The sequence below is a fragment of the Pecten maximus genome, chromosome 3, assembly GCF_902652985.1.
Source record: "Pecten maximus chromosome 3, xPecMax1.1, whole genome shotgun sequence".
NCBI lineage: Eukaryota > Metazoa > Mollusca > Bivalvia > Pectinida > Pectinidae > Pecten > Pecten maximus.
The window spans coordinates 20,977,876-20,997,072 of NC_047017.1; the positions used below are offsets into that span (position 1 = coordinate 20,977,876).

A 19,197-nucleotide genomic window follows, 5' to 3' on the forward strand; every position below is an offset into this window, starting at 1 on the left:
TCATCATATTGGTTTTTTTTCTTTTTTTTGTATTTCAATATTTTCAAAATAAATAGTTTCAATATAAAGCTTTAACTGAAATAAAGTAAAATATTAGCAAGTTCTCTTTTGAAGTATTTTCATTTATGAGATCCCCAAATACTATAACCTAATCTTTAACTTTTCTTCTTAAGATTTGTTTAAGCTACAAACATCTCTAATTTTCATCAATAAATCTTCGATCTTTTTATCAGTAGTATAACACAAAATGGATTTTCCATCCTCAACAATATCTTCCAATGGACTTGGACCTGTACCAACCATTTCCCAATACTGGCCCTCTACTCAAAGCTACTATGGTATTTCTCTTCACCTCGTCCCCGAAACCTATGATTAAGTGAATACTTATATATCACCTTAACAAGTCAATCAAATGGTAAGGTCACCAAATTAGGTAGCCAACACAATCTTTTAACAAATTAGGCCACATTACCAGACTGTAATGGAACTGAGGCTATCATTATAAGTGGTTGACCTATATATCAGCGAAAGTACGAGATGTTGGACATCGTTATTATACACTGAATAGCTAGTCATTAAGACCAGTTAAATATTTAGTCAAAACATTAGTTGAAACAAGAACAAGGATTGTGTATACTTTGGGAATAATTCTTAATTTTTCTAGACAAATCCTCCCCAAACAGTCAGACAAATGGATGTGGTAATGGTGTTGTGTCTGCCCATCTTATATATAGACTACGATATAGAGGAAATTTACTGTGTCTTGGCTTGGTTCTAAACTAGCTATATTGAATATATTCACCCTAGAGGTTTGATTTATGATAGCTTTGAAACCCTATACTTTGAAGGATGTAAAACATCATGAATTTATCACCACAATGAAATGCATTGAAATCACAATGTGAAAGACAAATGGGGACTGCTGAAGGTCAAAACTGGTCTCTCAAGGTCAAATATTATAAATCATCTCCATGACAACAGATCTCTATGAATGATGGGATGGTTCACAGTGCTACAGATGACATTTTGTTCTGACATTCTATCTAAAAATAGATTGCTTGCAAGCTCTTGTTAGGTGTTCATACTCAAAAGTAAAGTAGATGCTGACACGAACGACTAAAGACTGGTGGCCATGGAAACCTACCTCCAATAGGATTGTCGTTGTCGAGGCTGAGTTCCACCTGGGATCCGCGTCGTTTTATGATCACAGTGTGCCATTGGTAATCGTCAAGTCTCTTTCGACCAATGGTGAGAATCTAAAAGTAATTAGAATATTAAGAAATGAAACGAATATTAAAATTTAAGTTGGTATGACAAAGAATATTTAGTCACAAATCTTAAATAGAATTCATTTTTGAAGTAACATTCCTATGCATGCAAGGATGACTTGGATGAAACAAAGAGAATTTGAGCTGGTAAAATTTGCCGTACATCAATTGTGAGCCGAAGAGACGTTTAGCTCTAGGGTTCCATTGCTGACTGACATGTCTACAGTTAATGGTACTTAACGACCTAACACATGGTGATCGGGCTTTTAACAAGGTGGGCTCAGGTGTGTCAGCTTAAATTATTTTTTCTTTCTTTTTTTTTCTCATCCACCTCAAATTTTAAACAAGGCATCGCAAACGATACTAATCCCCTCGAGTGCCACCACAATTTTGTTCAGGGAATACTCAGTTGATCCAAATTTGTTTTGTAACATAAAATAGTTGAAAGGAATGTTGAAATAGAAAATTACTACCATTAAGAATTCTCTATGAATTATTATTTTTTTTTTTTTTGGTACTTTTTGTTGTTGTTGAAATACAGCTCTAGGCCAGACACAAGCTGCTAAAGCAAGCTGACAATAGTTTAAATAAAATGCTGTTGAATCTTTGCAGAATACCTTTAAATAAAACACTGCTGAATCTTCACAGTACACTATCATTATTGGAAGCTTTTTTTCTTTCAAGCAATGTCCATTTCCTTTTAAACCATTGTTTTAAAGTAATCTTAAGAATAAATCTCCGAGCTGTTGCATCTGCTTGTACGGCTATGAAAAAAAGATGGCCGAAAGCCCAACACCAAGAGAAAATGGAAAACAGATTTGTAAAGTTCAAATCTGTAAGCATTTCTTTTAAAATGCTATAAAATTGACGGTTGTACTGTCTGCACAGTGGTAAGTGCTGGGTAAGTTGATCGGAATGGTATGCGCTAGATGGCCATTATAGTAGCAAATTAGATTTGAATACAGGGAGACGGCTGGAGAGTAATACGACAAAATAACCCAAATCTATCTGGCATTGCAGACAAAAACAGCCACTGTCTGAAATAACCTCACACCGTATACTCAATCAATCTTGCTGTGACAGAAAAGGTACTGGCATCAAGATTCTGGCCACCAGAACAATAGGTTTATATCACCGTAGTTCAAACCAATTGCTCTACTGTCCTAGCTACCCAAGTATAGCTTAAATTTAAACTATTGAAATAAATTCACAGTATTGTTCTAGCCCCTAAAGTTTCATTAATGAAAAACTTGAGACCCCACAGTGATATTATTACTATAAGTTCCAGAAACCACAAAATCATTGTCTAGCCTCCACAATGCTATAACAAGACATTCTAGGCTCAAATATACACTAATGATGAGTCTATATATAGCAATCGTACATTGTAATAACACTACAATAGATTCCAGCCTCCACAACACCATATCAAAATGATGTGTCTTGAAAAAACATTACTATAGGTACCGAATCCACTAAACTGTGAGAATTATAAAGCTTCAAATTTTAACAATAAGTTTCACATCTATAAAAAAAGATATAATATATCATAATTCAGATAGTCAGATGGAGCTTACTCATTCACCTTAATATAATATAAATGGAGTTCATATACCCTGTACAACACTTAATGTCCTCAAGATCGAGTCTGATACATCATAACTAATGTTTCTTGCAAGACTACAACTAAGAGTTGTCTCCCTTCACTGTAGCAGTTGTGTCCATTACCCTCCTCTGTACAGAATCTTTACTTCTAATGAACTGATTGGGACCATGATACATGCTTTCTTATCTCCAAAATATGTAATTCCCAATTAATTCATCAGACACTGTTTAGTATAGTAAATAGAATCTCTGATAATTTTTCATCGTTGCCGATTTTTGTTGTTTTTAATTTCAATTTCTAATTTGTCAGCAATGGATCATTCAAATTACCTTAGAACCACTGCCCACTCTGATTTCTAGTTTGACCAGTCCATTCTCGAGGTAGAGAGCCATTGAATCAAATGACCGGTAAGATGAGGTCATGAAGAGTAGGCCGTTGGGATTTTCAGTCCGGAAGCGAAGTGAGATGTCCTCAGCCTCTGTATGAGACTCCTTGTCCAGAGTGATCTTCATGAACTGAGCACTGTCAAAAGCTAAGGTAGCTGCTTCTGTAAGTACAAAATTATAAAACTGATATCAGTCACTACGTTTTATTCAAATACTGACTTTTGAAACAAGAACAAATTCAGCTCAGTTTCATCTTTAAGTTTAATTTAAATTACTCCATCTCTCAGGAGACTCCAAAGTGCTGAAGTTTAGCTCCACCTGTTTGAAACATAATTTTAAAAGAGGCTTCACCTTCCAGAGACTAAGGAAAGTCATGTCCGAGTTGCAGGAATAACAATGATTTATCATAATTATGTTTAATGAAGATTCACAAAGAATGAAGAGACAGTGGCCTTATAGACAGGTAACTGTTATAGACAAGTTTAAATGATCAACAATGATAGAAAACATGAATGGTCTTTTTGGACAGGTAGCTGTTATATACAGGTTTAGTAAATTACAAAGGATGGAATGACAATGTTCTTTGAAAACAACTGATTGTTATACTTGGGGTTATCGATTGACTGTTTATAAATGATGGGGTGAAAATTAAAATTGAAGAATGTTTTAATTGACAAGTGACTGTTATAGACAGGTTTGAATGTCTTTATCAACAAGTGACTGTTATAGACAGGTTTGATTGTCTCTATTGACAAGTGACTGTTATAGACAGGTTTGATGATCTTTATTGACAAGTGACTGTTATAGACAGGTTTGAATGTCTTTATCAACAAGTGACTGTTATAGACAGGTTTGAATGACTTTATGAACAAGTGACTGTTATAGACAGGTTTGAACGTCTTTATTAACAAGTGACTGTTATAGACAGGTTTGGTGGTTTTTATTTACAAGTGACTGTTATAGACAGGTTTGAACGTCTTTATTAACAAGTGACTGTTATAGACAGGCTTGATGGTTTTTATTGACAAGTGACTGTTATAGACAGGTTTGATGGTTTTTATTGACAAGTGACTGTTGTAGACAGGCTTGATGATTCATAAAAGAGTGGTTAAGAATGCTTAACCAAGAAGAATATCAGACAGCATATTTATAAACCATGGATTTGCCATAGGTGAAGTGGTAGACCTGAAAATCAATAAATTCACAACCAATACCATCGAAGTACATGAACGGTATGAATTTGGTGCCTATTTCCACTGTTTCCTTGTCCTAAAGATTACCACTGAAGTGTCTTCAGGGAAGCTAAGTGTGTATGGGGCGTCTGGAATCAACTGTTAAACCTGTACACAGACACGGCCTCTCCCGAACGGCCCAAGCCCAATCAGCATATACAAGTGTCTATAGGACAATCGGCACAATGACTGATCACGCCATCTATCATTCACTCACAGTGTCTCCAGCTTTAATTTAAGACATACTGTTAAGTAATAATAAAACCTGAAGAAATTATCTTCAAAGTGAAATAAAAACATGACATTAGTGGGTAGGGTATCGATGGAATGGCGTAGCATTAAAATGGGATGGTTTACACTACTCGGCAAGAAGATGTGACTGCTGAAGCTGAATTTTAGTGATCCCGATCACATCAAACTGAGGCTGCACTAGATATATAGAAATGCAGCAGTCATTTGTTATAGTCAACGTTGCACCATAATGAGTTTCAAGGCTGCACATAATTCTGCTTTGATCTACTGCTACAATTGTTCATGCATCTTTCGTCTTTTTTCATTCAAAACTGCTCGACTATTTGTCAGCTATACATAAATAGCACAGTAAGTTCCGACTTCAACAGATAGTAATTCATATAATTTGGAATATTTCATAGTGTCTTTGTTTGATAAAAATACACGAAAAAAGCCAGAAAATATTAGTTTGGCGAAAGGAAGCATTAAATTACTATTTAGCTATGATTAACGAGGGCAGAACATACTCTCAGCATTATCACTGTTTGAGCGTGTCTATTCTCAACTCTCATTTCCCTTGTCTGGGAGTTCTCGTGCGGAGAAGCAATAAGTCCTCCTTATCACGTCATCCACAAGACTTTTCTTTATTTAACAATGACCAAGTCCCTGTTCTCCATAAATTTCAATGAGAAATTCTGATGAAAGAATCACTATGCTTTACTTCTTACTCATGGTTGTTGTCAAAATAAAACAAGAGATCCCAGAGGGATCTTGGCGCCCACCATTGAATGATCTTTATAGGTTCCATGTCAGATTGATCTTTTCTCTACTTTTCCCTTCCTCTAAGTCTTACTAATCTGCGTAAATTCAGAAACAGCCCTCTAGTACTTTTCAAACAAGGGGAACCTATATATAAAATTTAAGATTTAGCGATAATGACTGTCTGTTGTTTTCTGATTGGTCCCAAAATGCAACACCAGGGACCAAGGGGAACCTACATATGAAATTTGAGAAAGATCCCTTCAGTACCTTCTGTAAAATAGCGATAACAAACTTCAATTGTCAAAATACAAGATGGCTACCTGTTGGCCATGTTGTTTTACGATTAGTCTCAAAATGCAATATGCATAACTAGGCACCGAGGGGAACCTAAATATGAAAATTGAGAAAGATCCCTTCATTACTTTCTCAGAAATAGCGATAACAAACTTCAATTGTCAAAATCCAAGATGGCTACCTGTCGGCCATGTTGTTTTCTGATTGGTCTCAAAATGCAATATGCATAACTAGGCACCAAGGGGAACCTATATATGAAATTTGAGAAAGATCCCTTCAGTAATTTCTCAGAAATAGCGATAACAAACTTCAATTGTCAAAATCCAAGATGGCTGCCTGTCGGCCATGTTGTTTTCTGATAGGTCTCAAAATGCAATTTGCATAACTAGGCACCAAGGGAAACCTACATATGAAATTTGAGAAAGATCCCTTCAGTACTTTCTTAGAAATAGCGATAACAAACTTCAATTGTCAAAATCCAAGATGGCTGCCTGTCGGCCATGTTGTTTTCCGATAGGTCTCAAAATGCAATATGCATAACTAGGCACCAAGGGAAACCTACATATGATATTTGAGAAAGATCCCTTCAGTACTTTCTCAGAAATAGCGATAACAAACTTCAATTGTCAAAATCCAAGATGGCTACCTGTCGGCCATGTTGTTTTCTGATAGGTCTCAAAATGCAATATGCATAACTAGGCACCAAGGGAAACCTACATATGAAATTTGAGAAAGATCCCTTCAGTACTTTCTCAGAAATAGCGATAACAAACTTCAATTGTCAAAATCCAAGATGGCTGCCTGTCGGCCATGTTGTTTTCCGATAGGTCTCAAAATGCAATATGCATAACTAGGCACCAAGGGAAACCTACATATGAAATTTGAGAAAGATCCCTTCAGTACTTTCTCAGAAATAGCGATAACAAACTTCAATTGTCAAAATCCAAGATGGCTGCCTGTCGGCCATGTTGTTTTCCGATTGGTCTCAAAATGCAATATGCATAACTAGGCACCAAGGGAAACCTACATATGAAATTTGAGAAAGATCACTTCAGTACTTTCTCAGAAATAGCGATAACAAACTTCAATTGTCAAAATCCAAGATGGCTGCCTGTCGGCCATGTTGTTTTACGATTGGTCTCAAAATGCAATATGCATAACTAGGCACCAAGGGGAACCCACATCTGAAATTTGAGAAAGATCCCTTCAGTACTTTCTGAGGATTAGCGATAACAAGAATTGTTTACGGACGGACGGACGGACGGACCACGGACCACGGACGCAGGGCGATTTGAATAGCCCACCATCTGATGATGGTGGGCTAAAAAATGAGAAGAGATTTATGAACAATATAATCGTGGCATTACATCAATGAATGCTAGAGCTATTTTAAAGATTTATTAAGTGTATATAAAGATATTAGGAAATTAATTGAGTATAATCAACTCTATATGAAGTATAGTGAGGACTCCCTGTGATGTTGGAATTATACTGTATCAGTGGGCTCTTGTTTGCGCTAAATAGCTGCCAAATGTTTGGACAAATGTTGAATATCCGTGAAAATACCATTTTACTTGAATATAATTACTGAGTAAAATACTACCTGAACAAACAATTACAAAAATTCCCAGGAAATAATTCTTCAATTCTAAAATTTCAACTTTCTGTGAATTTTTTAATCAAATATCCAAAAATTTTAAGGAGTTATCTTACTGCCCAGGAATTCTGAAATCAATTATCCTGAAATTTTATGAAGCTATACCTTACTTTCCAAGAATTCTTTATTCATCCTAAAATTTTATGGGGTTTATTTTCTTTCAAGGAATTCTCTAAACTAATTAGCCTAAAATTTTAAGGAGTTGCCTTACTTTCTAGGAATCTTTGATGATCCTAAAAACTTTGAGGATTTGCCTTACTTTACAGAAATTCTTTAATCAATTAATCCTAAAATTATAAGGAGTTGCCTTACTTTCAAGGAATTCTTTAATCAATCCTCCTAAAATTTAAGGTGTTTCCTTATTTTCCAGGAGTTCTTTAATTAATGTCGGCCATTGGGACAAATTAAATTCTTATGAGTCTGGAAACTTCTAATAAAACCTTCACTCAATACATTCCTACGGAAGATTGTCGGAATGGGGATATTGCTTTCAGGGTATCACCCAGCAACACTGCAGATAGAACGGAGATATTTAATGAACATGAAGGACTTGTTACACAGCTGAGTCTTAATTATTGTTTCTCAATGTTCATTAAAGCCAAAATGACAGAAACAAGATATCGGTATGACATTCCTAATCAATGCATTACGTAATGGAAACATCATCATTGATACATCAAGATAAAACAGAATATTGTCAAAAATACCAAATTAGCGAGAAAATAGATTTCTCTATTACACCTGATATAGAAATAGACATTGATAGATGGAGTGTGTCGATTTCATTGCTGTCATTGTACAGTCCCGGATTGATTAATATCTCATTTAAATGTCGGCTTCACATTGACAGATCCTTCCATGAGGTAGATTGGTGCCGAGGCTAGTTAGTCGATACCATCAATTATATTTAACTTAAGGGTACTCGTTTTCCAAACCATTTCTGTAAATATTTATCATAAGTATTATTGACATATATTTACCTGTGGAATCTAAGATTAAGAATTAGGTCAATCACTATCAACATATAATACTCTCATAATAGTTCATTGACCTTAATATGAAAATTGAACACTAAAGTCCTTATTGGTATAAATGAACCAATCAAAATCAAGATACTTTGGTTTACGGCTTCCTCGCAGTAATATGTTAACTCGGCTGTGATTGGATGTTAAAAATCAGTTAGCATGCACTTCAATATGCAGTTATCGCAGTGATTTATCTTCATCAACCTTAACACAAATGTGATTTACTTGGAACAAATCTTCCGAGTAACTTTCCAAATTTATCAAAAGTATAAATGATTTTAAACTTGATGTCTTCCTCCGTAATGTGAAGACTGGCTTTACAACTATTGGATTAAAACCATTACAATTTTGTTGCATGCTAAATTTATTCTGTAGTAGAATTTCTGATGGCTAACTTTGATGAATAGATTGGTGTGAAACAGCAATACTCATCTTATTTGTATGAAGGTCAGTCACAGTGGTAATGTAAGGTTACAAATCATACAACGATGAAATTGACAGATCTCGAACATTTTTTGTATATCCCATAATTTTCTATCTCATAGCCTAAACCCCTGATGATTCAGAATTCAATAAATTATTCTAAATGTCACTTGATTTCGAACAACAAAATCATTTAATGAATAATACTACATAATAATTAAACCTGGGTACATGTGTATAAATGATCCAGGCATCAGTAGACAGCTTCAGACTAAATTTAATCCCTGGTGAAGAAATCCAGGTTTTCTCAGAATTAAAGCTTAAAGCCCTGTACAGACCATCCATTCGCTGTTATGGCAGTTACCATCCTTAAAAGGAAAGACACCATTAAATTACCATTTATTGCCCTTGAAAAACTGCAACAGACTTTCCATATGATCTTCAATGAAGTAGCAACCATCTACTACAAGGAAACCTTGCCTTGAAATGATCCTTACTGTTCAACCAGGAACCTATGCTGATGAAATTTGTAATATTCATATCTGCAAGTACCATATAAATCAAAATTTATGCCTTTGAAATAATAAAAATAATAAGAAAAAGCCTTAAATTTCCATAGCATTTCTCATACCACATTTGGTTAATTGTCTCAATACAATTGAGTGAACGTATCTGGCCTAGGGTTTATCTGGCCTAGGGTTTCCCATTTTACACACAAAGTGCTGTCTACACAATTACCTAATATTTTTCATATGGAAATATAGTTTGAAAATTTTAAGACAAAACAGAAATTTATTAGAAACACTTAAGAATATCATAATGAATTTAAAAAAAATGAGACTGAAAATCTAACTTCAATGGTTGGGATGCACAGTGGTAGCATGCTTTTCACTTTGGCTGCTGGACCCATTTAATGACTCCTGATTGGACGTGAAAAGGTTAGGGGTCAACAGCCTTTTACCATCCAGATATTTTCCAGGTACTCTCGATTTTCTTCCTCATTCACTTCCATCCGGGTAAGTGTAATTAATACAGATTGGTAAAACTTGTTTCACATTTGTTTAAAAAATAATAAAGTTTACAAGTTACTTCAATTCAAGCATCTGTGATCAGTAACACTTTAAAGTATTCCCTAAGATGGGATTGTCCTAGAAAAGGAGAGTTCCCTTTCCCTATACCTCACCAACCAGACGTACTACACATATTGTGTTATATGCTACAACAATACATACCCCTTACAGTAACAGTGACCTTGACCTTAACGCAAAATCCCTGCAACTCAAACTTGTCTGAAATATTATTATTATATGATTGTGTGAAGTTTGATCAAAATCCCTCAAGGAATGAAACCACTAGTGGGCCGACAAACTTTGGCATTACATATATATATGTATATATATATATGTACAAGATGGACGGAGAGAAAACTTGTAGTCCCCATAGTTCACCAGTCAGGGACTAATCAGCTTAAATCTGTACAAGCTTGTTTTATGTTACATTGTGTTCTTTTGGTGGAGATTTCTCTTTTAATATAAAAGGACAGATTTCAACAAACGGAGAACGTCTGGAGACACGGAGTGAGTTTCCAAACACATCAAACAGCTAACATTAATAACAGCATTTGTTGTCAACTTGGTCGCTCTGGGACCTCGGGATTCCTTAATCCGATAAACTATCACCTTGACCCAAATAGCATTTTAATTCATTCTTTATTGATAAGGCAAACTTTGAAATTTGATAGAAACCAATTAAACAGCAGTGGTAAAAATCTTAACAAAATTGTTCTGATTTTCAAAAACCGTGTTCGGAATATCAAAAACCTTAATTGCGGCACATAACTCAATGTCACTGAGAATCGTACCTACGCGTGAATACAGAAGGCGTTTTACACAGTTCTGATTGATAGCTGTAATGATCACTTCACATAGCAATCTCTCATTTATATAAATTGTAACGTTGGGATGGCAGAACAACATCTCGGAAGAACAATCTCGATTAAAGGGGGTGATCTATCTCCAGTAAGTGTTTTCAGTAAGTTTAAATACACGGTTGAAGTACCTTTTCCCAAAATTATAAAACTGGAAACAATTTTACCACGTGAAATGTACTTTTCAGAACTTTCATAGGCTAGTCATTTTGGAGTCCAAATAATCTTATTTGTGATCTAGATAGATTTAAGACTCTGATCATTATATTCTTTGCAATGTACATGAGAAAGCGTTCAAAGCATTAATCGTTTTTGAATTGTTTGCCAACAAAAGGATGCATTGACTGTTTCCTTTTCCAGATAAATCAATGCTTGTGTAGATTATCTCAAAGAGTTGCCTCTAAAATGATACATTTTAAAATTAAAATGAAAATGTTTTACTCTAAGGAAAATGGAATTCTCCACTGTGTGTCTGTCATTTCAATTAACACTGCTGTTCTGTAAAACTCTTCATAGACATATTTCTGTAAGCATCTGGGAAACATGTTATATGATTAATTGTACAATATTGTATCATGGCAATTCCACAAATAGAAAATAACACTTTAATGATAAAAGAGTTGCATGTACTTATATGTTTCATATATCCCGCTTTTTATCAATGTATTAAGTTTTAATTAAGCAAACTCCCAGAATTTTTCAGTATTTTTTCCAAAAACAACCAATGTCCTCCACATAATGATATGGAACCATCCTGTATACATTTTAGAAATGTGTATAAACAAATATAAAATTTCACAATATCACAAATTCTCAAAATTCACCTTAATATGTCATTTTTACCCCAAAAACCACTATTTCTGAAAAGGGAGAAGAAAATACATCTGATGTATGATAGAATTCATTCAAATTTGGTTTTAAATAATTTGTAAACCAATTGGAGAAGCAAAATAGATTTTCTCAAAATTTAAGGGTTTTAACCCCAAAATATAGAAAAACATTTAACTGAGTCATGTCCATACTATAATGCAACTATATTCTAGGTTGGTTGAACTAACATTGATACTTTTTGAGAAACTAAGCTTAACACAAAACTTTTAAGTCCAGATTCCCAGAATCCCTAATTTCCAAAGTCACTGGACCATAAATTCTGGATAATATTTCATAAATGAAGACTGCATGAGTGTTGAGATGCCAACTATGTGATATAGTAAGTCTGGTTAAAGTTGGACTTCGTTATATATATAAATAGTTTGGTTAGAGTTGGACTTTTAAGAAATGGATCGTAACGAAAACTTCAATGCCAAATGTGTCCAAAGATGCCGTTGCTGCCAGAACAGCAAGACAAAAACCATTCAAAAACATACCAAACATCAAATTCTATGGTTGTCGGGGATATAACACAGCACTGGCCACTGTTTATATGGGTGTCCTCTGTTCTATATCTACATTTGCTCCGCATTTCCCCATTGACACAATGCTAAGAGGTAGTTGCCACCATACGCCTATAACACCCAGTGCCTCAGGCTATAACACCCAGTGGGTCATGTGACATTAAAAGAGGCGGGATTTTTTTGGTGTTGGTTTAGTTTTTTTCAAAGTTGATGAAAATGATAAGACAATGTAAATATAAGTATTGAACAGTGGTTTTAATGTTGTTATAGTCGATATGGCAGCAAGATGTATGGTGGGCAAATGAAGCATGCTTAAATGGTTGTATTTGTTGAGGATACAACAGCACTGGCCACTGTTTCAACATGTCAACTGTTCTATGGTTTTATTGTTATGCATGTTCATTCCATACATTCAACAATAGCTTTCTCACAACAATTGTGATCCATTCAACAAAACCACAGTGGTGGAAAGATATCCAACCAGAAGCACAAGATCGTGTATTAATTCTGTAGTCAATAATTTTATTCCGCGACCTTTCAGTCCCCATAAAACACGTCTTTGTTAATGGCAGCCGCCACTAATTAGTATTCGTATTGCATTACTGTGTCCGATATTGGATCTACACGATTTAATGATACAGATTGTGGTGGATTTCCAATGTCCCTGACCTGCTGTCATCAGTTTCCTACTGTCAGATGATACACCTACGGAAATTTCTACACTGACGATAAATTCAGCCGGTTTAGCAATTAAGATCAACAGCATCAAAATCTTGCTCTTTTTGTAGTCTACTGTGTTTATCTAATTTTGATTTTTCTGTATCAAATCACTGTAAATGATTGATATTTGTCATTCTGCAAAGATCCTCAAGAGAATTATTATGGCACATGTCAGATTAGGTATGGGTCAGACCAAAGTGAAAGGGTCAATCTAAAAGGAAAGGTCAGTTCAAAGGGATTACGGTCAGTTCAAATGGAAATATGCAGCCCGAGGGAACATGCATCTTTCCAAAAGGATATTGGTCTGATTTCATTTAAACATGGTTTATTTGGAAATATAACAAATTGGTTAGATGTCAAGGAGAAAGGGTCAGTCTGAAGGGAAAGGGTCAGTTAAATTGAAGGGATATTGGTCAGTCTGAAGGAATATGGGTCAGTTGAAAGGATATTGGTCAGTCTGAAGGAATATGGGTCAGTCTGAAGGAATATGGGTCAGTTGAAGGGATATTGGTCAGTCTGAAGGAATATGGGTCAGTTGAAGGGATATTGGTCAGTCAGAAGGGATATTGGCCAGTCTGAAGGAATATGGGTCAGTTAAAGGGTATAGATCAGTCAAACAAGATATGGGTCAGTCTGAAGGAATGTAGATCAGTCAAACAAGATATGGGTCAGTCATAAGGGATATAGGTCAGACAAACAAGATATGGGTCAGTCATAAGGGATATAGGTCAGACAAACAAGATATGGGTCAGTCATAAGGGATATATGTCATTCAAACAAGATGTAGGTCAGTCTGAGGAGATATAGGTCAGTCAAACAAGTTATGGGTCAGTCAAACAAAATATAGGGGTCAGTCAAAAGGGATATAGGTCAGTTAAATTAGATATGGGTCAGTATGAAGAGATTTAGGTCATTCAAATGAGATATGGGTCAGTCCATTGCTGACATACTACTGGATATGTACATTGATCCATGTCAACTACTGTAAACGTACATATTTTAGCGGTAATTTTATTTTAGCGCTTTTCGCGCTGGAAGCCTTGCGCTAAATTATGATTGCGCTAATTACTTTTTGTACGTTCCATTTCTATAGAAAGTTCTGTGGATGCGCTAATTCATCATTGCGCTAACTGGCTGAAATCTGCAAATGCGCTAGAATTTGATTGCGCTAAAATAAGTACGTTTACAGTATATGAGGATAGGGTGTCTTTGCATGCTTTCCCAAAGCTACATGTCTCATCAGATATGATCATATTGCTTTATATTTAAATATGATGTTCATTCCAGAGTAAAACCTTTAGCAATTTGAAACCTAAATTTCTTTTCGGCTTGAAAAATCAATAAAACAGAGAAAAGTAGAAACTGTATGATTACCGGCGAAATTGAGTGTAATTTATGGTAACTATGTAAACTTGAACGACACGTCTCATACTTGTGAATATTGATCGAGAAAATGACTTCTATGCAAACCATAGAATGGTAATAGACTCCCCACATGAGCTATTTATTAGAGGTAATTTGGGGGATTATTCATTAGGACTGTTTGCGTTTGCAAACTAATTTTGGTTATGACTGATGATTTGTGTTCTGTAGACACACACAGTGGCACAACTCTTCATCATATATTTTATACATCGGCCTGAAGACATAGCCATGTTATTACTGGTGTTACAACAAGCTATATTTACATGGAGAGTGATTTTACGACACTGAAAAATCCATCACTACCTTGTTTTCATTTTTCATTTTCAATAAAACTGTCACCACACTCATCTTTCAATAATTGGAAAATGTACAGAATTTTATTTCGCATCAACATGGTTTTCATGTAGATAGGCAAATGGACAGGGATGGATGGGACAAAAATCAATTCAATCTTACCTGCTTTGTCTGATAGTTCAGACTCTTTATTGGAAGCTGCCGTGTATATATAGTTTCTGTATTTTTTCTCACAAGAGGCCTATTGGGCCTGTAATTGTTTACATTTTACAAATCTTATATCTATGACTTTCAAATTTACAGTGAGTTTATCAAAATAAATTAAATCAAATAATCTTATGTTCCTTGAGATTAGAATATGTTTATTGAAAAACTGTTTAAAAAAGTTATTTTGATGAGAAGGCTACCTCACACTCACCTGCTTCTGAAGAAACTTTGCAGTTGATCTACATGTAGATCATTTATGCAGATACTCATTTGATATTATCAGATAATCACTTAATTCAAATATCAGAGTAGGCTAGATTAATTCGTTCTAGCATACTCTTTGCCCAATATCAGGTCTCATGCTATGCAGTGCCTCTTGGCTATTGAAAAAACAATGTTTTGAAACTTTAACGAGCTCTGTGACCTTGAATGTAGGTCAAGATCATTCAACAAACTTGGAAGCAGATAAACAAGATTTTAGCCTGTTTAACCCCCGTGATCTTAAATGTAGGCCAAGGTTATTTATTAGAACAAACTTGGTAGCCATTCACCCAAGTATGCCAAATGACTAATATCAGATCTCTATTCAATGTGGTTATTGAGAAAAAGTTGTTTGAAGGGGAAAGTTTGCGTTGGACAGATGGACAACGGACCCCACAGTGCATAAGCTCACTTGCCCTTTTGGCAGGTGAGCTTACAATAGATAAAACTTATATTTAATATCATTTGTGTGAATATAGATTAAACTTAAATAGATAAAATAGATTTAATAGATAAAACAGTCTATATTGTTATTTTGACAATAGGCAGATACTTGTCGTCATTAAATGCTCCAAAGGACACAACTGAAAGAGCCTCTCACAGCTAATGACTGTAGAAAAAGGCAGATCAAAGTAATTTGTGAGGGAAGACCTGATATTGTTAGTGTGAGATATTGGACTGTCTTCTGACAAACGATTGCCTTAGAAACTAAATTATGAGTTAGAAAAGTACTCTTTAGAAGCTCTACCTTGTGGAATGTCAGAAACGTTTAATCTTGTTAGATAAATAAGCAAAAAACTAGCTCCATATATATTGCCTTTGATGAGTCAGAAAAGATCTTTTTATTTCCTTTGGAAACCTAATTGTTATATCAGAAAGACATTTCACTTCTGGAATCCTTGGGAAGTCTTAATTTGTGATATCTACACTGTTGTACTTTTTGTTTTTATTTTTGTTTTTATTTTTGTCTTTAATTTCTTTCCAGAAAGGAATCTACAGCTATCTTGACTTGTTAGTGTATGAGAAAATAGTAACATTAATCTTTTTGTTTTTTTATGTTTTTTGTTTTTAAAAGATTTATGCAATTACTATATGAACTGTACCTGATACTAATCACCTCAAGTAACAGACAGACATCAAACTATGTACAGTAATGCAGACCTACAAATTATATTAAATATCTAGACATGTAGAGAAATACGGAACTATAAATGGTCATGTTAAATCGACGAGGAATTTTCCCAGCTCCAGGCCTGCCTTCCACTGTCATACACAGCTTCTGATAATGGCTGCTGCTATCAAAAGAAGCCATGACGACGGCGTAGCAACGAGACACGATTTCTGTAGATATTCGTACTTTTTTTGGTGTTTCTGGAAACATTTCTTAATGTGACATGTAGTAATTGGCACGCTGACTGGATTGTTCCGACACGGTGATACAGGGGGACGAACCCCGAGGGCTTCTATATCCAGTAACATACAAAACAAATCACCACTGGAATTCTTGGTTAATTGGTCTCACGCCACTCATCAGAAACCCTCACCTTCTCTGGGATTTAAGTAACAGACTGCAGATGGTTTTCTTCCTTTTGACTAACACACATTGTAACCCCTCAACACAAACCTAATTATGACCCTTAATCAACAGAAATCATCGCTTGAGATGCTGATACCTCTTCACCTATTTTTCTTTCATTACTAAATATGGAAATGACAAAATTAACTTCATTATCTAATAGCCAAGAGAGTTGCTGCCTGTTGACATATATAGCCATGCTTAAGATAGCTCAATCAGCATTTTCATCCTGTGGTAGTGCATGAGTAGCACATGTTGTATGCTTATACCGGTCTCCATTTATGCTGGCCTATTTTCCTGTGTATGCTGGTTTGTGGTTCCTGTGGTCGAGAGGAATTATCTGTACTCAGGTTTCCAAGATAGTTATTAGATTTCCGGAAAGCAATAATTTTCATAACACCATCCCAATACATTGTAATACAATGCAATATAATAATAATGTATTAGAATACAATGCAATGCAACTGAATGCAGTACTATACTGCCTTACCATGAATTGCATTATAATACTGCATAATAATACAGTAACATTGCAATTTGATCAAATACTGCATTTTAATTGATTGCATTGCAGGATTACCTTATAATAAATTGCAGTAAAATATTACTGTATAATGCATGACATGCATGAAAAGCACAACTGCATTATAATAGACTGCAACTACTGCATTATATTATGTGATATTGAGGAGAATTGGTGTTCTTTATACAATGCCAAACATTTGAAAATTGAATATGTTTGCCTTTCTGATTAGTGGAGGTTCCTGATGGCTGACCTTTAGTGTCCTGACTTTGTGGAGGTTCCTTATGCCTGATGTTTAGTGTCCTGACTTTGTGGAGGTTCTGGTGGCTGACCTTTAGTGTCCTGACGTTGTGGAGGTTCCTGGTGGCTGACCTTTAGTGTTCTGACTTTGTGGAGGTTCCTGATGGCTAACCTTTAATGTCCCGACTTTGTGGAGGTTCCTGATGGCTAACCTCTAGTGTTCTGACTTTGTGGAGGTTCCTCGTGGCTGACCTTTAGTGTTCTAACATTGTGGAGGTTCCTGGTGGCTGACCTTTACTATCCTGACTTTGGGGAGGTTCCTGATGGCTGACCTTTGGTTTCCTGACTTTTTGGAGGTTCCTGGTGGATGACCTTTAGTGTTCTAACATTGTGGAGGTTCCTGGTGGCTGACCTTTACTATCCTGACTTTGTGGAGGTTCCTGATGGCTGACCTTTGGTGTCCTGACTTTGTGGAGGTTCCTGGTGGATGACCTTTAGTGTCCTGACTTTGTGGAGGTTCCTGGTGGCTGACCTTTACTATCCTGACTTTGTGGAGGTTCCTGATGGCTGACCTTTGGTGTCCTGACTTTGTGGAGGTTCCTGGTGGATGACCTTTAGTGTTCTAACATTGTGGAGGTTCCTGGTGGCTGACCTTTACTATCCTGACTTTGTGGAGGTTCCTGATGGCTAACCTTTTAGTGTCCTGACTTTGTGGAGGTTCCTGATGGTTGGCCTTTAGTGTCCTGACTTTGTGGAGGTTCCTGGTGGATGACCTTTAGTGTCCTGACTTTGTGGAGGTTCCTGATGGTTGGCCTTTAGTGTCCCGACTTTGTGGAGGTTCCTGATGGCTAACCTCTAGTGTCCTGACTTTGTGGAGGTTCCTGGTGGATGACCTTTAGTGTCCTGACTTTAAGGAGGTTCCTGATAGCTAACCTTTAGTGTCCCGACTTTGTGGAGGTTCCTGGTGGCTGACCTTTAGTGTCCTGACGTTGTGGAGGTTCCTGGTGGATGACCTTTAGTGTCCTGACTTTTTGACAGTTATTGATTATTAACCTTTGATCTGTTGCCACAATATAATCAATGTATATTTGTTCTTGTGTATTATTACTGTGAGATTTAGTATGAGTTGTTTCCTAATTAGCATACTTTGTCCTGGCTCTATGTTTTACCTCAGATCAAACAAAATTTCCATGCACAGAACATAAAGAATTAATTTATGTTAGTTTACATATTGAAGAATTTTATAATATCACATTACATTTAATCTAGAAGTATTACAAAGCAAAATTTCTAATAATTTCATTTATGTTTAAATTTCTGGTCACTTTAACCTAAAAAGAAAAAAACATGATATCTTTACAGAGGACATCAACGACCACGTTTATTGTACAGTTGAAACAGATTACATTTATGATTGGATGAGAAACATCATGTGTCGGGTCAATATTGTGGTACTACTTTTTTGGGGATGCAGGCAGGCACTTAGAGAATTTTGTTAACGACATCGTTGTCAAGGTGATTTGATAATCGAAATGCAACTATGGTCCCAGCTTTCATGTAACAAAATAATTCTTAGCAAACTTGTAATCTTTTTTTTCAATATCCCTAATCAATTCCTCTTATAGATCATGACATTTGACCTCCCTTTTGTGCTGGTTAATATTATAATCTTGAGGTTAATGAATAAACACATCCACCTCTGCCATAGACCATAACTGTATAAACTCTACTGTTTCAGACATCAAC

At 35.6% G+C, this 19,197-nt stretch overlaps 1 protein-coding gene across 1 annotated transcript in view; it reads right to left on the reverse strand.

Annotated features, from left to right (window-relative positions):
• Positions 1-19,197, reverse strand: part of LOC117323541 (neurexin-2-like) — a 166,902-nt gene that overhangs the window by 46,062 nt on the left and 101,643 nt on the right. The window contains 2 exon segments of the mRNA XM_033878818.1: positions 1,145-1,256; positions 3,204-3,421. Of these exon segments, the coding sequence (XP_033734709.1) occupies positions 1,145-1,256; positions 3,204-3,421 (330 nt within the window).